We start from the raw sequence: 22,112 nt of genomic DNA, 5'->3' as shown, positions 1-22,112 counted from the left end.
GTAGGGCATGATGTAACATGTGGGGCATGTTGCATCAGAAAGGAGGAAACCTAACTTACTTTCAGCTACTTGCTTCCCGGTCCTGGGGCCACATGTAGCTAAGATAGCACCTGGTGATCAGCCAGAAGGAGTTGCTGTGGGTTGTGACGAAAAATTGGACCACCTCTAGGATAGGCTCAGAACCCTTCCACCCTCCCTCCTGCACAGCTCGTGTCTCCCATTACTGCCTGTAGGATATGTGTACACGTGAACTCTCCTCACCCTGCTGATCTTTATCCTGATTGGCTCCTGTGCCTTATATTAGCTGTGTGTGTTTTCTCATTAAACGAGATCCTGCTTTGACTGGTCCCCCTGACGCGTCTGATTGGCCTCCTTCGAGGGAGGGCTGGCTGTGGGTGGTCAGTCAGCCCTCTCCTTTCTTGGCTCGTCCTGGTCTCCTGTTCGGGGCAGGCTCTCCCCATCTCTCCCTCAGGTCAGGAGGGAACTAGGGCTAAAAACCCCTACAGGAAACTACTGCATGGCCCAAATGTTGGTGGCTCAGATAGGGTGATGGCAGGGGAATCGAATAAAGTGTTTAGATACTGTGTATAATTTGAAGGTAAAGCTAATAGGATTAGCTCCACCAGGAAAAGGACCTGTGCCTGTCATAATTTTATTACTGTTTAACACTTTCATCTTCAGACTTTGATCCCTAGGCATAGTAACATATGCAGCTTACATTGACTTATTGAGCCTCTGGGTGAATGAGCTTCTGATCTTTGAATGAATTTCTATCCATATTCAAATAGAAAAGGAGATGTTGGGCAACTAAAAGGTGTTTAGAAAAATGCAGAATCAGAAAAACAGTGCATCAATTTATGGAGTTATTTCATTTACCAATTACTTACCAGACATTCACTTTGTACTTCTTGGGGGAGGGAGCAGAGAATAAAAGAGCATGACTGGAAAAACAGCATGATGCAGCAACAATGGTGTGATGTAGTTAGTTCAAAACCAATTGAAATTTCTGCTGATGTGGTAATTAAATTGAATTGTGGCTCCTAAAAAATGGTACACGACATATTGTCTCTTTCTGTGAATCTTATAAGACAAGAATCCTGGGATGAAGAAAGAAGTCTTTGCTTTCATACAGTTCCAGCCCCACATTTGAAACTAAATCTTGTGTTTGTAAATTTTTACCCCACAGCATAATGATTTCATTTTAACCTGCTGTTAATAGTTCAAGACCATTACTTAGATCATAAAGAGGAAACACTTCCTGAGATATCAGTCTGTGATTCTTAATAGTGCCTTCTCCATCTTCTACTGTGAAATCTCTGATAAGATTAGACAAACCACCCTGTAGCTAATGGCATCCTCATCTTCCCAGACAACATGTGATCATCAGCAGATGAACTTCTTCTGGAACAGGTCAAGTAAACTAAAGGTGACTAGTAGGAAAACAGATTCAATAACAAAGCAGAAGACAAGGCTACCAATGGCTGATGGAAAGTGGATTCCATAACCATAACATTACAACATCTAAACAAGCAGTTATCCTGGGAAAAATTTTTTGGGGTCACAGGGAACAAGGAAACGGAACAGATGGGGACAAACTGGAATGTCTGTTCTGTTGAAATGTTTGTTTTATTTTCTTCTGACTGTGATGTACTACAGAGTTATAGTAAGAACATTAATTCTCAGGAACCAGTCTCAGTCACTGAATTGACTAACAGACTTGGTATCCATAAGAATCTATTAAGTAAATATGTTTAGCATTGATTGGGGGACCAGTTACCTGAAAAAAGTCATCATTTTCCACAAAGCCCAGCCAGCCCATGCATTACGAGTGGATTTCACAGAGCGAGATAAAGCTGCCACTTGGCTGCATTGATCTCCAATGTTTCACCAAGTTTGTGAAGCAAATTATGCCTTTTGATGGGTATAAATTGCCCTTTTGTGATCAATAGTGAAGCTTATGAGGTCTTTTTCAGCTGCCTTCAGTTTTCTCTTTGAATGGCAAAAAGCACCACCTTAGCCTACAGTAACTAACAGCTGCTGCTCACCCCAAGTCCCAGAAAAGCCAAAAATAGGCCTGCTAGCCTCTTATTTCTGGCAGGATGATTACAGAAATCTGCTTAACCACACTTAAGAAAATGGGCTAAAGTTACACCATTAAAAATCTCCTGAGAATTTCATCAGAACAATAGCAAAAGCTCATCACAAACACACACAAAAATGATAATACTCTGTTCTTCCACATATTTTACTACCTTGGGAAATAACAGATGAGCTAATATGGGAGGCACATGTAAAATATTTATGAAAGGCAAAGTAATTGAGATAGTAAACTCATAAAACAATAATTCCTCTACTATATTCAGCACCATGTGCAAAAATGAGAATTTTTTCTTATATAATAAAATGTACTGCAAAAGCTACAGATGAAACAGTAAAGGAGAAGCAGAAAAATACAAGGCAGAGTTTCCTTCAAGAGGCTACAAAGAATTTAAGGGAAAAAATATCTGCAGGAGATGTCTTGTGGATGTTTTTGCTGGTGTTATTTCTTATAAGAATTTGTATTATCTTCCTCACAAAGAGTATAAATATTCTGGCTTCAGGCATTCCTTTTATTGTCCCTGTAGAGCAGGATGAGTACTCAAAATTCTTCTATAAACTCCAAATGATGTCCGTGGGGTATATAATAGAAAAGTATTTTCAACCATGCAGCTACTAGCTTTTGCAGCCCCTATATTTCCTACCTAGTCAAAACACACCTGATGATTAAGTAATTAGAGGCACTGAACAAACTGACTTCAAAAAAAAAGAGTCACATCAAGTTTCATTGGGAGTTCAAAGTAGGTTTCTGATACAACCTCAATAAATGTGGGCGGGGGTGGGGGGGTATTAGGCAAGTCCAGGGTAGAGAGGGGCATTTGTACACCAGTCCTTTGCTCTCCTTGACTTACCCTCATGACACATCATTCCTCTTCAATCTTGAAAAATGAAAATCCTGTACAGAAATAATAAAACTTGATCCTGGGAAAGATAAAGGGATTAGTGAAAATGTCAAAGGCAGCATGCTTGCTACAGAGAGCTCACAGCCTGAGCCAGTTCTCTTTGCAAGGGTAGATGATGGTTATTAGCACAGTGTGGTTTGAGAAACAGAAAGGCCCACCTGTCTCCAAACAAGGTTTCTCAGAGGCCTCATGTGTAGCCAATTGCCTTCTTAAAATTTTCATTGGTTGTCTCATTCTTTGCATATAAATGCAAACAGTTATATGATCATTCAGGGATTTTTTATACAGGCTATTCCATGGTCCTCATCAGAGATAAATAAATGATGAAACAGACAAGCAAAGTTCCCATATATTTTCTGGTCAAAAGTATAGATAATAACAATAACAGCAACAAAGAGAAAAGATAATCATAGAAAAAAATAAGGCAGAAACAATGGGGCTAGCCTGTTTTAAAACCAGTTGATGTGACAGAGTAACTGAATGCTTTAGATTAGGTGACCTGATAACAGCCTTTCTGGGGAGGTGATATGTCAGATGCCAATGACAAGAAGGAGCCAGACAAGATCATCAGAGAGGAAATGTTCCTGGCAGAGGCAACAGTTACTGCAAAGGCACAAAGTTGAGAAACAGATTTGCTGTGCTGGAAAACAAAAACAAAAAGGCAGAGAAAACATGTGGAATGAGGTAACACAGAAAGAGAGGCATAGACCAAATCGTACTGGTATTTATAAGCCAGAGGAGGGAGTTAACGTACAAAAAAAAAAAAAAAATCCCTTGGAGGTGTGTAGGTAGGGGGCTTGTGTTTAAAAATATAGTCATTCCCCAGTATCAAGGGGGATTGGTATCAGGAGTCCACAAGTATACAAAGCCATGGATGCTCGAGTCGTTCATATAAAAAGGCATAATATTTGCACATAACCTATGTACATCCTCCAGTATACTTTATATTACCTCTAAATTACTTATAATTACTAATACAATATAAATTCTGTATAAATAATTGTTATATTGTATTCTTTAGGGAATGCCAAAAAATCTGAACATGAACAAAAATATTTTTTTCCAGAATATTTTCAATCTATAGTTGGTTGAATCAAAGAATGCAGAACAAAGGATACAGAGGGCTAACTATATTCTCACTGCTCTGTAGAAAACATATCACCAGGAGACAAGAGTAAAAACAGGAATGTCAGTGATACAGTTACCGTTACCGCCATACTCAGAAGACAGACAATAGTGGTTTCAAACAATGGGCTACATATGTGAGGTCTCTGAGCAGTATGGTTTTGGGATGGGTGGGCCTTTCTGTTTTTTTCTTGACAAAGGTAGTGGGTGCAGAGAGAAAAATAGTCAGGTGTTCAAAGAGAGTTGATAGGATCTTGTAATAGGTTTGATGTGGGATATACAATGAAAAAAAAAATAACCATAACTTTTAGACATTTGGTCTGGGTAAGATAGTGAGACCATTTACTGAAGACAGGAAGGCTAAATAGGGACAGGTTACAGAATCAAGAGTTTTTCTTTGGACACTGATTTTGAAATTTTCATGAAATATACACATGCAGATGTCAAGCAGGTGCTTAGATACAAGGGGGCTCCAGAAGGAGCACATTTTCAATGACCTGGAGTACTCCCCTAAGTTTCCAGGGACCTGGGTTTTAAAGTTTGCTTCCTGCTTTCTCTTACCTTCTCTAGCTTTGTTGCTGGAAATAAAGAATATGAAAATACTTTGAAAATAATAAAATAAGGCCCTTACATTTTGAATTACAATCACTGCCCATCAAGCATTTGTCTGGTATACACTGTGTTAAAAATATCTTCATTGTAGAAGCTTCAGGAGATGTAGGTTGTGCAATTCCTATCCTGAAAGATATGTGGCTGTAATGGATTCACATCATAATGAAAATTGAACCTTGTCCTAACAATAATAAAAGGAAAAATATCTCTAAGATTTAGTATGCCACATGACTCCACTATGAATTTAGGCAACCACACAGACTTGACTTTAGAGGTTTTCTCATATACCTACCCAAGTTATCAATGCAAAATTGAGACACTTTAGTTTTCCTAGTGGTGGACTGGCCAAAAGATTTCAGGGCCCCACGTATGATAAACATGACCCCACAGAATGCCACATATCCCAAAGTTCACAGTTACTCCTTTATGTTTAAAGAAATTTCTATGTGAAATGCAATTTTCCAGGGCAAGAACATATCCACTATCAGACATGAACATTTTAGCATGATATCAGTTCATATATCCTTAAAGGATGGGACAGATGACTGGTCAATTTGATCTGGGTTGTCATCAGATGGCCTGCAGGACCAGCCCCTGCTGTTCAGGGTATGTACAAACAGACAAATCAATGAACTCGACATACATAGACTTTAAAGGTAGTGTAGGGCCATTTCTTTAAACTACTCTATTGGCAATATGGTTTCCTCCCATGGGGAAGGAGGATACTTGTTTTTGTCCTCATTCAGTGAAAAGGAAAAGCACAAAGGGTGAAATAGATAAAACTTTTCTGTACTTAGATTTCTTATTTAAAAAATGCAAAACGAGCAAAGAAAATATATCACCCCTCCTCCAAGGCAGTGGAGTTCACAGATGACTCATGGGGCCCTGCAGGAGTCACCACTTACCAGAGATAACAAAACTAGTTAAAGATTTTGAAAATAGTAAATAACAAACTATAAGAAAATTGATTGAATCTTTTGATTTTGTGCATTGTATTTCCACCAGTTTATAGATTATCAAAGTTAATTTTCAACACACAAAACTTCTTTCAGCAATGATTATGTTTATAGATTCTCTCTACAAGAGGTATGCTGTGTGAAGGTATGTTCCAAGATACAAACTCATTTTAAACAGAACATATTTGCAAGTTGACCTACTACAGCATTAAGCCAAAGCCAAGTTAAAATGAGTTTTAACTTAATGTAGTATCTGTGATAATCCATGCATTTCCTATGTGACCTACTTAACCGAGTTTTCTGTCCCGCTTTGTTTTGCAGCCTCTGCAAGCACATATGTCCCGACGGTGTGCAATGGGCGGGAAGTCCTAGACTCCACCACTTCGTCTCTGTGATTGTGATTTGCAGTTCAGTTATTGTGTTTTTAGACTGTTAGACAAATGTGCTCATGTGCAGCTCCAGAATGGAAACAGAGCAAAAGAACAACTCTAGTACCTTTTTTTAGAAACAGTACAATAAATTATTTTTGAGGACTGTACAGTATATAGTGATGTGCTAGAACTTTCTAGGATGATTTTAGTGCCCCTATTATTAACAATTCCCCCAGAACATGAAAATAACCATTGTTTACAGAGCTGAGCATTGGTGACAGGGTCTGACAGGGTCAGTCTACTAAAAAAAAAAAAAAAATACGGTGGCAATATTAGGTAACTTTTTTCCTATGAAGTTTTTTGTAGGTTCTTGTTGTAACTAATTTAGGATGAGTTTCTATGTTGTATATTAAAGTTACATTACGTGTAACAGATTGTTTTTCTGAGCACAAAATAAAAAGCATCTGTATTAATGTAAAGTTATTGGGAATAAAACCTTCAAGGTTTTCCAGCATGGTGGATAATAGTTTGTCCTTTTTCAATCACTTAGTGTAATTTGAATGTATGTATTTTAGGTCATTTTTACTTTTAATGTTGGAACAAATTACCTACTTTTCTTTATATCCATGCATACTTTCAACTCAAGTTATTACCCTGCTAGAAAGTTGTGAACAGATCTGGACTTCTCTACAGATAACAATGATCAGAAGTTGATACCATATGCACCTGGCTACTTAAGTGATTCCATACATACTAGGGTTTTTTTTTTTTTTTTTTTTTTGCTTTTTAAAGCCATATCCATATGAGAGCCCAGAATTGCTCAAATAGAGCTCTTAGGCAAAGAAAAATTTCCTAAAACCTAATATAGAAACCGGACTGCCAGAAAAATCTGATGACTCTCATTTCCAAACACAAACTTCATTACTAGGAAACAGACTGAAAAGCATCTTGTCCTTTCATGGAAAATCACTCTTACTATTCATAGCGGAATGAAGCAATAGAAATACAGGGTATCTTATTTCCCAATGTTTTTCCAAAGTCCAAGGAACAATGCTCAGGCACACAGGCTTGTCACTAAACTTGAAAATTGAATTTTCCTAAATAGAGGAGTGAACAGGAAAAGTATAGGTAAGCTAAAACTGGCTTATTCTTTCCTAATACTGTCCTATTTCTGTCAACCTTGTAGTCCCATATATTAATTAATGTGGGAGCATTTACTGACAACATAACTATCGGCCAGATCCTGCACCAGGTGCCATAGATATAGAAAATGTTAGTTTCCTGTGGCTGATGTAAGAAATCACCACAAAATATGTGGCTTAAAAATAATACAAATTTTATTCTCTCACAGTTGTGGAAGCCAGAGGGCTGAAATCAAAGTGTCAGGAGGGCATGCTCCTTCAGAGACCCCAAAGAATTCATTCATTCCACACCGTTTCTAGTGTTTAGAGGTTGCCAGGTTCCTTGGCTTATGGCCACATCATTCCAAATTCTGCCTCCATCTTCACATCACATTCTCCTCTGTGCCTATCTTGTCTTCTATGTCTCTTGAAAGATACAATTAAGGATGTCAAGATGAAACAATCTTGGATAATCTCAGTAGGCCCTAAATCCAATCTACATAAGGTCCTTTATCTGAATAAAGTAACACTCTTAGGTTCCAGGGAATAGGATATGGACATATTTTTTGAGGCCACTATTTGGTACACAAAAGGAAGAAAGATGAGTAAGATGCAGTCTCCACATTTAAGAAGCATAAAGACTAGAAAATATTTTAATGAGGTTACCTGTGTCCAAGGAAGATAGTGAGAAGAAAGCAGAGTAGAATCAAGGATACGAGGGACCCTCAAGCTAAATAGTCAAGGCTTGAAATAAGCAAGACACTGACAGTATTTTTAAAACATCCAGAAATTATGAACAGGTGTATAAAAGACAACAGGACTGGCCTTGGAGGAAATAAAGTATTCAGAAGTTAGAAATTCTCTTCCTTCTGAATGCATTTGAATCAGCAACCTAACCAATCAACCCAAAGCTCACAGATACTTGAAACAATAGTGTTCACTAGTCCCTGAATTCTCATATTCAAACAGGAACCTGGAATTTGGGTAGTAATTGTGGTAGACTGAGTAAGACATTCAAAACCATCAAATGACAAAAATAAATTCTGCTGTGACTGAAACTAGCAGGAGTGCCAGATAAGTGCACTCTGAGTGAGCATCTGTTCAGGATAAAACTGAGGTAAGGCTGATGGGAGAGAAAATAAACTGAATCCACTGATGGAATGTGACAGTCTGTGGAAGACAATATCAGATGGGTTGTGCAGAGATGCAGCTGATGCCTCAAACAATCAAAATGATCACCGACCTTTTAAAACAAGACAATCGGGCTTGTGTACAAATCATGAGAAAAAGGGTGGTTTTGAGGTCTGGGTTTTTATCTATGCTCACGATATTTCATGCCCTGCCAGTACACTGAAAAGACATTAACTGACATCTCCTGTCATTTTCTCCTGCCTTGCTACATGACTTGTTTCAGATTTGAAGTGCATCACATAACATGTGTTGTCTAGAAATATTTTTTTTAAATTCCACATATATATGTGGAAAATAGCTTCTATAAAATATTTTTTAACATAAGCCATGAAAACTTATGTTATTTTGGGGGGTTTTCTTTCTCTACATCAGAAACACTTTGTCCTTCTGTAATATAAAACTGATTGAGACAATCCATCTTTGAAAGACTTCCAAAATTTAGGGAACCTAAGCTAAATGATACGTTCTATTCGTTAAAAAAAAAAAATCAGAACCAAACTGTATATTTGATTAGCCATGTTTTTCTGAGTATTTACAGATTCTGAGGTGTTCCATGTAACTCCAGTTTCAATAAGAATAGATTTTTCTGACCATCAAAGTTTATCATGATAAAATAAACCAGTTCCTATTTTTGAACTGTGAGGCAAGATGCTTTGTAGACCACACACAGAACAGTTTAAAGAATGGTGAGAAAGTAGGTAATTCAGCCAGTGGACTTTCTCCGCCTTTGACTACACATCTTCTTTCTGCTGGTTCCTGCTGTATCGCCCTCTGTAAATTTCAAGGCCAAGAGCTTTGCAAAGAAGGTTTGTGAACTTGGAGAAGCTATGAAAGTGAAAGGCTGGGAAGCAGGATTATAACTAGAGCTCTAAAGACAAAGGGCCAAACCCACAGATAAGGCAGTTAGTTATCCATACTGCTCTATGACAGAAGATTTTGATTTGCATAATTCTCACTGGTTTAACTCTTATTTGAAATGCAATCAATGGTCCTTGAAATCAGTTGTCTCAGATAAAAAAAAAAAAATTTCCCCCTTCAATCCAAATATGCCAAAACGCATAAGCTCTTTTAGACAGAGCTTTCCTTCTACAAGTTATTAATAAGATGAGGAAAATTCTAGCAATTAAAAGCCTTAATGGAGCATTTTGTACAGGAAAACTTGAAATGAGTTTCTTGAGTCACCAATCATTAAAGAAATCCGGAATGCCTTTTGCAGCTCTATATGTCTTAAAATAGAACTGGGGATGAAGGTGTACCCTTCCTGAATGAATGTAAATAAATTAGGGAACACTCTCCAGTGCCAGGTCTCAAGAATCTATGCTGGAGCTGTTTTTATGCATCAATATCCCCTATTTCCACATAGTTATTTTAAATTAATCTATATAAAGGACTGAATATTATCTCTAAAACCAATTACATGAGCAGTAAATGTCATATTAACCTCATTGAGAGAAAGCTCAAAAATCAACTTTTCTAATTTTCTTAAAACTCATTCTCTTGCTTTAGTTTAACCATTTGCCAATTAATATTCATAATGGAGCCCAGAACTGCAAGAGGAATTCAGGAGATGATCTCACTTTGGTAGGTGACTGAATCAGTAAGGGCAGGTGATGGGTCATTTTCTTCATGAACATCTCAGGAGACTTGACAAAATTTAGGTGGTAAGCTCCAACAAAGGGAAAAGAACCTGTGTGCAGAGTCTTCGGATCAGTTTTGCTTATACTGGTTTGATGTAATCTAAATGAGGGATTAGTAAACCCTAGCCCATAGGCCAAAGTCAGTCACAACCTGTTTTTACAAAGCCTGTGAGATAAGAATGCATCTACATTTTTATATAATTAGAAAAATATCAAAATTGTATTTCAAGACTTTTAACAGAAACTCAAATTTTAGCATTCATGAGTGAAGTTTCACTAGGGTGCAATTACACCCCTTCTTTTACATACTGTTTGTGGGTCTGTGGCTGCTTTCATGCTGCAATAGTAGAGCCAAGTAATTGCAATATGACCACATGTCCTGCAAAGCCAAAAATATGTACTGGGTAACCCTTAAAAAAATTTGCTGTCCTCTAATCTAGACAATTGCAATAGTAATATCAATCAATAATTCATTCCCACTTGAAAGTTTTACTTCTTTTATTTATTATCCTAAAATGGGCTCACCTCAAAATGATAAACCAAGGGGGCTGGAGTTGTGGCTCAATGGTAGAGCACTTGCCTGGCATGTGTGAGGCCCTGGGTTCAATCCTCAGCACCACAAATAAATAAACAAATGGAAAGAAGATACACTGACAACTAAAAAATGTTTTTTTAAAAAATGATAAACCAAAAGAAATAAAATTTAACAAGAGTATAATCTCAAGCCAGTACTATGAGTACTAATTTAGCTTCCAAAGAATGATTTCGGTGTTGATATTTTTGAAAGTCTACCCCCATCTTATCCTTAGGAACTCTTATTTAAGGCAGCCTTAATTTAGACTTGGATCTGTAAATATGGGATACTACTCATGACTTACCTAAAATAAAGATGAAGGATTTTAGGTCTTCTGAAAATCTCTTCTACATGTCATTAATGTAAAAAGATAAATATAAACAATATATTGACTTTAAACTGGATAATTAAGTCACATTTTCATCCTATCTCCCAGGAAATTTTACTTTCATGAGGAAAAGAGAAATAATCTATCTACACATTAGCCTCCCATTAAGGAACAACTATGAGCTATGCAAAGTTCTATCAACAGACATCAAATGATAGTCTTGGTGAAGACACCAAATGGGTCTTGAAGAAGCACAGTTGAGCATGACCTACCAACTGAGGACCCAGAGATCCCAGATGGTAAATGATGACCCAAGCAATTTTTCCACCATAACCGATAAGCCGCCTTTTTTCCTTGGGAAGAAAATAATGACAAAGGTCTACACGAAAATAATACGAAATATTTTTAATCCTAGGAAGGATTTGATTATGAGTAACCAAAGGGGGAAAAATCAATAATAATAAAAGTCAGTCTTTTAAATCAAATGAACACATATCAAATTGCTCAACATCATTAAATGGCATGATATAATTTATCCATAGAAGACATGTTCTCATCCCGTGTAAAATTGATTTAAATAGTTTTCACATAGTGCTAAGAGATGTTATAGGCGACAGTTGATTTAATGAAGTATTTAAGGCCTCAAAACTGGGCCTTTTGGAAAATAACAAATAACACCTTTTTCTACCACTTAGGGGTAAAGGAACAACAAATGTCAATTAAGTCACAGAAACATAATTAATTTGTTTATGTTTTCAACATTTCACTGAGCTTTGCAAAGACCAGATATGAAGTGAATTTTATAACCAGAATTGATCTGAATATTTTCCTCATAATATTCTGTCATTTTTCTTCAGCTCTTCAAATAAAATGACAAGCCACTGGAATCCAAAGGAAATAGGCAGCTATTTCCAAAGCTGGGACTGAGCTGACAAAATCTATTTAGTATCTAAAATTAGAAATAAAATAAATAAATTCTTTAATATCAACTACATTTTCAGAGAGTTCATTAAAAATTTAAGGCATTTTTGACATGTCAGAGATTTTAGTCCAGTGACAAGAGAAGAAAGAAGCTACCTGGGAGCAAATCCCAATTATCTCTATGGCTTGAAACATACATGTTGAGCACAGCAGAAGATGAAGAGAGAGGTGACTGGTGACTGCAGAAACTTTCTGAGTCTGTCCAGTCTGTACAACTTTATCAGGGTTCCTCTGAAAGGGTGCATTTCAAGTGTATTTTCATTCTTCTGGTTAAATTTTGTCAAGATGGGGGAAGGCATACCAATAGTCTATTAGTGGGATAAAAATGAGTAATGCCAAAATAATTTCTTCTTTATATAAAGATTCAAGAATTTAAGTGGAAAAAAAAGTTTTATACACTGTGATATCCTCTTGAAACCCATAATGAACAATGAAACAATGGCAACTTCCTCTATACCTGTACACAACAGCAGAGCTGTACACAAAACAAAAAATTCATTTAATGAAATCAAATGGTCTAGTGTTTTATCCACCAGTCAAATACACAATTATTCATTTTATCCCATTTTTTCACAAAAATGATGAGACTGTCTGCAATATCAAAAGTTACAACTCATATTTCATTGAAATATCTGGGGCAAAAACCTTATACCTATACCCTGCCTCCTTTAGCCAACACAGATCTTTTTTAAAAATCTGGATTAAGGTCTGTAAAGATAACTGTTTATTGGAAACGAACCAGAGCACCTTAGATCATCAATTGCCAGTGAACCCTCTTGTTTCTCAGTTCCAAAACAAAATTTACACAAAATTGGTTAAATCTATCTTCAAACTTCTTTTAACAAATAATGTCCAAGTTGTGCTATGACTAGTAATCCATCATAAGAAATATCACAATTTTCTGGATCAGTTTTGAATAAGAACACTACTTATTTCATAACTGTTTATAGTACAATCACATTCTTATCATGAATACAATATATGCGTTTCCAAAATTGAATTCCTGTCTATTGGCTTAGTGGGGGTGGGGGTGGGGTAAGATGCTTCCACCAAAGTCATAATCCTCAAAGTCTTGCAGCAGAAAAATAATCAAACCTCTGGTGCTTTTACATGAAGGAAATGTCCCACTAACATTTTCTTGACTGTGAAATTATCCCAATACCTCTGTACAGTTATTTGGACTTAAGAAGAAGAAGCCCTTTCTTCTTCATAATTGTACAACTAGTTTAATAACAAGTTTTCCCACTTATTTATTCTTCAGGCACCAACAAACTGTTTTAAGCCATTTTACTTTTATGATAATACCTGCTTATTTGCATTAATGGAAAGTCAAAGCCTTCTTACGCCCACGTGTTTTTTTTTTTTAATATTCCTTCAAACTTCCAGTCAAGCTCTTCTTACCAATTCCAACAAGGATGGAATTTCAAAGGCAATTATAGGTTTAAATAACCCCAATACATGCTAATTCTTTCTAAAATATTACTGATGACATAAGCTTCGGAAACCAAGTAAAAATGCCCTATGTAAAAAGAAAAATTTATTGTCTTTCATTGCTCACCATTTTTTTTAATAGAAAAGATGTTTAAGGTCTGTTGAGAAAATAAATAATGGGAAAAATAATTATACCTTTAAATTTTTTTCAAATCTTCCCCCAAACATAAACAAAGACAAGACATAAACAAGATCACAAGGCTTATGCTCACATCTGCCCTCCAAAGCACACTTTTTATGTAGACATTATAAAGAATAAAAATTACCCAATAATTATATGGCATGCATCAGCAGTGCACTGGTGGGCTTAAACTTGGTTTTCAGTTATGTGTATATACAGATAAATCTCTTCCTGAGTTAAGTTTCATCTTCAGTTGAGACCCAAATCATTTGCTTTCCTTTGTTTGGCAAGGTACTTGACCATGTGATAAGGCAATCAAACATTTCAACCTCTTTCTCATTTCAGTGCCAAGGCCTTCCTCTGTGAGATCACCAACATGACAGGTGTGAAGACACACCCTAACACAGGGTCCTGTAAAACCACAGAGACGGTTTCTTTGTTCATTAGTCTGAAGGCTACAGCACTGTCTCTTCATATATTGGGTGATCTTGAGGATTTCAATTGAACAGATTCAAAATGGTCTTCTTTTTCCTAGGGAAAAAAATTAACAAAATAAATTTATTGAAATTCCAGTAAAATTTTGGGATCTTTTCCAGAAGGAAAGTTTCAAAAAATCATCTGAATCTATGTACCTGCCACTTGTAATTAGGATTTTACATCTAAGATAAGGTGGCAGACATAAAACAAATAGCATGCCTACCCTGAAGGGTGCTTTTGATGCCCAAGAGATAAGACAGACACATCCAAAATAGAAGCAAACACATGATTGCAATAGATATCAAAAGATGCAGCTGTAATTCCTGTAAAAAAATCACTGAGAGCCTTCTTAAGGGCACGCCTGACCTTGATGCTGAAATCAATGACCTTGCCAGACTAATTGTGGACAAAATAGAACTGACAGACACTAAATAATCTCAGGATAACAGAGGCTAAAAAAAAATAAAAAGGACAGCAGAAACAAAAAAGGAATCAGAAGATCATTTGAGTTCACTGACTTTTTTTATTGTTTGGTTTTGGGAGTGGGGAGGTTGTTTGTTTGCAGTACTGGGGATTAAACTCAAGAGCATTCTACCACTGAGCTACATAACCAGTCCTCTGTTAATAATTTTTTTTGTGTTTTTAATTTTGAAACAGGGTCTCATTCAGTTGATTAGCCTGTCTTCGAACTTTCGATCCTCCTGCATCCACCTCCCAAGTCCCTGGGATTATAGGCATACACAACCACACCCAGCACACAGACATGTTTAAAAAAAAATCTTCTGAGTACATGTCTACTAAAGATATTAAACAAGTCATATTAGATAATGCTTCAAAGTTTTAATTCAAATATATCATTGATGGTGCCATGCAATACATTCAAAATGTAGCCTATTAAATTATTTTTCTTTAATGGGTAAAAAGAGATAAAGAAGGTGAAATTTCTCCCAATCTTAATTATTAAAACAGAGAATGTTTTCTGAAGACTTTTTAAATGAGAAGATGAGAGAACTAGGATTACTTTTAAAATAAAATAAAACAGGAAGTCAACAAGTCCTAGGTGAAAATAAATATGTGTCTAAAGTGGAAGCATAAACATAAGAAAATGACAGGAAGTAGACACTGAATAGCTGTCAGGAAGGGTTTCTGCTTTTGTGTTTGCTTTTACTTGGGGAGAGAAGTCCAAGAGCTTTAGGGTTACAGGGATAGGATTGTAAAAGAAAATCATAGGATAAATACCAACATATTGCTCCTTCCCTGGCTTTGCTGAGAGGACAGGCCACTGGGAGAGTAGACTACAGAGATCCTTAGTGCTTTTGCTGACAGGTTCTCTAAAAACTTGTCTGGAGTCTAGTGTTTATCAGCCTTGACAATTGTGTAAAATGACTATTGATAATTGGAATATTATTAAGCTTGCATTGCAGTGTGGGATAAAACTAGACGTTAGGAATATAAAAATGAATATAACAAAATATCTACCCTCAGAGAGATAGGGCATATCAAAGAAAAGCACTTTAGAGTATCAGATATGAACTAACAAGGAAATCTGAGATTTCTGTGGTCATTTATCAAGTAAAACACTTAAAAACCCTTCATCAAGTTATGTTTGGATCATAGGACTTGAGTCATATCCTCTGTGTTTACATAGGATTTTACTCCTATTGCTGATATGGTAGGGTATATACATAAACACATAAACGTGTGGGTGTGTGCATGTGTGTATAATTAGGTAATGGCACTATTGGAGTTAACTTCCTGATAGTGGAAACTTTTTTTTTTTTTTAATTTGCAAGGCAAGACCAAGGCATCATACATGGTGGATTATCAATCCGTGGTTACAGCAATGTATTAAAACACCACTTCACATCAGGAAAAATACTAGATTGAACTCCAGAGATGTGAGACGTTCTAATCCCCATCTAGTTCCTTTGTACAAATAAGTGAGCCCCTCTAGGTCTTTGTTTGCTCATGCACAAAAAGATGCCACACAGGGTGGTCTTTTTAAACTCTAAATTGAAAAGCCTATTCAAAAGCCAACTAGTTCCAAAGGATTCTCCCAAAAGATTCTCCTTACCTTGTTACTACCTCTGCTACTGCACTCCCTCTCCCCTGTGCTCCAATAGATCCTACTCTTTATTCTTGCCATACTGGAAGATTCTCTGGGTGCTTGGTGATATGTCTTCCCACAATATTCTAAGTGTCTGAGATAAGAAACTATGGCTAATTTGACATATCCCCAAAACCTAGCACATCACTTCATATATGTCATAAATGATTCTGGATTAAAGAAATAAAAGAAACCAAAAAAATCCTTTTTAATTGCTGGGGAAAATTAAAAAAAATAAACACATATATAAGTATGTTTGTATGTAGTGAACTACTAAGGAAATATGAAGTAAGGTATAGCCTTTAGAACATGAATAAGAATATAAAGATAAAGCAAGAATACATAAGATAAATCCTACATGATACGGCAATTTAAAAAATTTCTGCTCTCTGGAATCATGCATAAAAAATGTGACACATAATAAGACTTCCACAATGATATTCACAGCTTTATTCATAGTGAAACACTGTAAATAGCACAGGTATCCTTTAAGAGAACAAAAAATATTATATCCATACAATAGCTTACTATTCCTGTATAAAAAGAAAAACATTACTGAATAACAGAACAAGGTAGATGAATCTCAAAAATATATAAAAGAGTGAAAGAAAAAACATGTAATTGCAATTAAATAAGGTTCTAAAAACTAATCTATAGTTTCAAAGATTGATATAGTAGTTTCCTTTGGGAGAAGAGGGATTAACAGCATGCAAAAGGACACAAGGTTAGTTTCAGGAGATGCTTATATTCCATATCTTGTTAGGATTTTTATTTATACTGGCAAATACATTCTCAAAATTCATCAAATTATATGTATACTGTGATATATGCATTCCACCATAAAAAAATCTTAAAATATTGAATTCTAATCAATGATATGTATTTTGAAGTGTTTGGTCATGAAGTATATCAAAGTCTTCAACTTACTTTGAAACATCAAAAAAAAAAAAAAAGCAGAGAGACTGTTAAATAGTTAAAGGGATGGACAGATGGATGCATATAATAACAAAGCAAGCATAGTAAAATTTAGATGGTAGTTTCTAAAAATTATTGCTTATTTTTTTCAACTTCTATGTAATAGCTAAAATCTAATTTTAAAGAGTTAAAAAAAGAAAGATTATTATGCTAAAATTGCTATTCAAAATAAAATGCTCTGGTCATACTATAACAACAGAGGAAGTACTGTAATATTAGGAAATACTTTAAAATTTATACATCATTTGACATCTCTCCTCTGAACAATTCCATTTTTTCTTTAAGATTCAGCTTAGGAATTACTTTCTCTTAAACAACTTCCCTGGTACCTAAATATTCCTTTCATTATTATAAGATAATGCCCTTACAAATGGGGACTCACAGGACCAAATCAGTACAGAGAAGTCTAAATTGACACTTGAAATTTTAACCATGGATTTCTACATATCTTGTGAAGAAGATCACAGAATGCCCCTTAATTTAAATAAACTTTCAAAGATGTTAATACAAAACAAAAACAAAAATCTTGGATGATAGATAATGTCTCCTTTCAAAGCAAAGGAAAAGTTCACTTACTATCCTGAAAGGTGAGACAATGCCTCCCCGTGTGGAGAAAATAGTAAACATACTTACTGCCTATAATACAAGATTCAGGCTCCACAACCCATGGGTTGCTCTTCTATAATACAATCCATTCTGTCATCTAGTCTTCTTCACTTCACTCTTGTGGGAAGTAAGGTTTGAGGAACCAAAACAAACAGTGATATTTTGTATACTATTGTTATGAATAATAAACTGTTTTATGCTTGAATCAGGAGACTTTTGTTTTCTAAAGGGCTCATGAAACCATGGCAGACCAACATGTTGGCTACAAGTAGAGAAAATTTTCAAAACCTTCAGAGTTCTTCATTGCTTTGCTAATGAGGATGGGTAAACGACAGAGACATGGTTTCTAGAAGAGAAAAGATGATAGCTTCACACCCAAGATTTGAGGGAGGAAGAATTACTTAGAAGCCATAGAAATTGGTAATAAATATGCTGACCAAATTCTGGTCAAAAGGGCAATAATCGATCCCTCATTTTATCTGCCAATAATGAAGAGGAATTGGGAGGTGGTTGTAGGAAGATGGGAAGCAGACTAATGGGTTTACAGTTCAGCTTCCTGGAAACTGCTCTGAATGTTGTTAATTCTCCTCTGGATAGAAAGACTTCCTTACTAATCAGGCAATTCACCTCAGAAGTTCCCCATGGAATAACCAGCACTAAAATTTATCCAGATAATAAAGTAAGAATTCACTCTTTTAAGATAAAAGCTATAGAGATTTGTACCTACAATGAATAAGAAAGGGAAGAAAATGGAAACCGTTTATGAACAGAAACCTGGTGAACTGTTAGAGTCTTGGCTAAGAGGATATGTCAGGGCTTAATGAATGTTAAGGAAGAATGGCAACAACTAGTCCATTTTAGGTTTCAGCATCTCTTGCCACCTATCAAGCCAAACCTAGATACACTAAAAGTGAAAGATAAAGGGCTCAGAGATTTTGTAGTGGTTCCTATAATTACAGAGCTTTGTTTTCTCTGAGAGGTTTCCTGAGAGTAATTTACATAAGAATACTCTGTGAGATACTATTATTTGGACTTTTACTGCCATAATTGAGTTTCCAAGGTGAAATAAGACCACTGAAGAATAGAAACTGACCCAAAGGAACCTAGATAAATTAGCATGGTCAGCTGCACCCTGGAGATTTCTCCTATCCTTTGTCAAAACTAAGCATTAACTTAGATATATGGCAACCCAGAAAGAAATATCCTGGATTAGGATAAGTTTATCTCTTTTAAAGAAGGTTCCAATATATAAGCCAAGTCTAGATCAACAAAAAGACATAAAACCTCCAGTGTTACCCTGAAAGAAATATTGATGTGGTCTCTGAGTCAAGGGATGCCAAAGCTGAAATAAATGATGTCAATAATAATAACCTTAACCCCAAATTCTGGGTAGACAAAAACTAAACCAATTAGTTCAATCATGAGCAGCAGATGTGCTTCTCAAAAGCAAAAGTCATATCTGCTGACACAGAGATTCTCTTTCTCTTTATACTTAATCTTTCCGTCTCCATCTATCCTGATTTCAGCGGCTTCAAGAAGAAAGGTGATCAGCAGACAAACCAAAGTTTTCCTGTAACCAAGAGAGCTTAAAAATCATACACATCCATCTGAATCAGCTAGGAAACCTTGGAGAGGGGGTTCTCAAATAGGATTCTTTTGATAGCAAGCAGCCAGGTCATCATCCTAACTGAACCTATAGGAAGAAAGGGCCATGCAAATAATGGAATGTGAGCAAGGATCAATAAAGGGAAAACAATGTAACCTGAGGCAAAGTTAAATCTGCACATTCAAAGTACTGTTGTTGCTTCTTTGTCTGAACATACAGTTGGACTTGATCTTATATGTAATAAGTACTTGATAACATTCTCCTGATCAAGAACAGTCACTTTTAGAGAAGAGCTAGTAGACCACCCCAGTGGCTCTTAGCTCCTCTGCATGAGCTAGTGTTTCACACACGGTTTCATGCCTTCTGATACCCAAGGGGTCACTATTTAATTGGTATCCAATATTAAGCCTCCTTCTTAACAATATTAAGCCCTACCCGGGTTATCACACTTCTACTTGAAGAGGAGGCTGATTAATCACAACAAAACTCAGGGACCCAGTAATAATATTCCTTGGGACTGTGTAGGTGTATTTTGTAATGCTGAATCTATTCAGGAGTCAAGGAAAAATAGTCTAACTCCTGACTTGATTCTTTGATTCTAGAGAGAACATGGGCCTTTCTTGAATATCCTATTTGATCTTTTATATCATTTAACCCAAAAAGTAGCATCCTTTGAATTGGGCCCAAACAGGATATGTTATAAATTGTCCTAAATGCTGGGCCACACTTTACCTTTGTGATCTTACAACTCTAACAACTTTGTGATACAATTCTCTGCAATTAATGATTTTGCCATTTGTAGACTCTGACAGTGGGAGGCAATCTCAACCCAGAAACCCCCTGTGGGGTTTTAAACTCATCACTCCTTGACATAGATGACAAATACAGTCCTTTTGAAGATCAACTATTAGTTTGTTACTGAACTTTATTTAAAACTGAATATTATTCCCATGCAAACCTTATAACTATATATTGGAATAAGTTTCATTTACCGTGGGACAACAACATGGGAAGGGCCCAATGAGCTTAGATTTTTCAAAGATAAATGACAAATATTCAAGTGTAGCTGGTCTGTTCTCAGTGACATCCACCTCAAAAGAAAATATGGCAGCAAACCCTTCGGAGGCAATTTTATCACCTATTCTAGTGCTCCAAACAAATCCTCTGGCTCAGTGGAACACTTGATTCATTAAATTGCTACTACCTGTCTGGGCCTGTTCACTGTAGAGGTAGTTGACCTGAAACCCAATGGTGTCCACTTTCTGCTTCAGCCTCGTATATACATAACTAAAAACTGACAAGATTGTTCTGTTCAGTGGGTAGACCTCCAAGGCATTTTCTTAAATTTGGATAATACTTCTCTTAATAAACTTCATATGTTTACCATTTCTTGAGCTATTAAAAATGACCTATTTTGTCTGCCACTTGAAAAACTTCAGACTGGCATATTCAAGTCAACCTTTTTTGCGGACACAGACTCCAGAAATAAATCTTTGCTTCTGATCACATCATATATGTTACTCAGAGCTAAGGATCTATCTTACGAAAAGATCAAATAGAATCAATTTGCTGAGAAAGTCTGCACAAGACAGACTGCCACAAATGCTGTGTAGGTCGTCATCTCACCCTTTTATGGGTCTAATGCATTTGTCATCATATATTGGGCAAAAAGCGAAAAGACTCTATTTTTTTTTTTTTTTTGATAGAGGGCACCACAGCTTACCAGACTTGAGAATCCAAAATTTGATCAGTTTTTTCCTTGGGTAATTGATTATATCATACCTTTGACCACTTTTTGGACTACTGGTTGTGCTTCACCACTAATCAGTTAACTCTAACCTTATTATTTTTGCCCTTGAAACAAAACTATATAAAGTTTATTTCAATAGCAATCCTATACTGCCTGGGTACAACCTCTAGAGATAGCCCTAGTTCAAAGGGAGCCTAGAATTTTTGAATATAATTATAATTAACCACCACCTGTATTTTGTCTTGTTGAATTTTTATGATTCTAGATCAAAAAGATAATGACAAATTATAGAGTATATTGCTTAAGCAGCCTCCCTATTATGGCCTACATGAACAAAAGTGGGGCACACACTAGGTCTCCAAAGTTTTTTTAAAATGCCTTTGTCCTTCTTGAACCTGAATGTTCTGGAAGTTAAATTTAGGTGTCAGTGGAGGATGAGCAGAAATAAGGTGAATCTGTAACAACAGAAATGGGATGGTGGCCGTGGATGGAGATAACAATATAGTCTGATAATGGGGCACTTGGAAGGAGATGCCTTAGACACTGAAAGGGATGAGGAAGGAGTGACACTAGCAATAATCTGTTTTTCAGAGCCATTTTGTCACTGTGCTACGAAGAAAAATGCCCATATGTGGCTCTCTCAAATTGTTGCAAAGAGCTTTAATTTAACTGATTTCTGGATCTGCCATACCCACCATATGCTCTAATCACAATTGGACTGCCATTATTTGTAAGATAGCTTACTAATAAATCTATTAGATGTGGCAGGGGATGGCCCCAGCTTCTGCTCCAGAATAACATCAATCAACACCTCCAATACCATAGCCTTCACTCAGTCATCACATGGATAGACAAATGTGATACCCCATTTGTAGTATGGACAAGCAGGAAAAGTTGAACTGACTATCCTTAGGCAGTCTCCTGATTGATAATACACATACTTATTTGGGATGAACTGAAAACCCTAAAGTTTATTATTCAGCAAGTTTATATTTCAGGCACTGCCAATCTATGCTGCTGGACTGATTTAAGTTCCACTTAGGGTCCCCAACATTTATAAATACAACTTTCCTTCCAGAGGCAG

At 36.2% G+C, this 22,112-nt stretch overlaps 2 protein-coding genes across 4 annotated transcripts in view; one reads left to right on the top strand and one right to left on the bottom strand.

Annotated features, from left to right (window-relative positions):
* Window positions 1–6,577, top strand: part of Grm3 (glutamate metabotropic receptor 3) — a 207,519-nt gene extending 200,942 nt beyond the window's left edge. Inside the window, exon 6 of the mRNA XM_005335928.4 lies at window positions 6,014–6,577. Coding sequence (XP_005335985.1) covers window positions 6,014–6,087 — 74 coding nt within the window. The 3' untranslated portion in view covers window positions 6,088–6,577. The remainder of the gene's footprint in view (window positions 1–6,013) is intronic.
* A 4,727-nt stretch (window positions 6,578–11,304) lies between these two features.
* Elapor2 (endosome-lysosome associated apoptosis and autophagy regulator family member 2) overlaps window positions 11,305–22,112 on the bottom strand; it is a 159,357-nt gene continuing 148,549 nt past the window's right edge. For all 3 annotated transcript variants that reach the window (XM_078040123.1, XM_078040122.1, XM_078040124.1), the window contains one exon: window positions 11,305–14,038. In XM_078040123.1, coding sequence (XP_077896249.1) covers window positions 13,979–14,038 — 60 coding nt within the window. In that variant the 3' untranslated portion in view covers window positions 11,305–13,978. The remainder of the gene's footprint in view (window positions 14,039–22,112) is intronic.

Source organism: Ictidomys tridecemlineatus, chromosome 2 (genome assembly GCF_052094955.1).
Source record: "Ictidomys tridecemlineatus isolate mIctTri1 chromosome 2, mIctTri1.hap1, whole genome shotgun sequence".
Taxonomy (NCBI): domain Eukaryota; kingdom Metazoa; phylum Chordata; class Mammalia; order Rodentia; family Sciuridae; genus Ictidomys; species Ictidomys tridecemlineatus.
The sequence above is the reverse complement of the archived record's forward strand: the minus strand, read 5'-3'. Positions and strand labels throughout refer to the sequence as shown.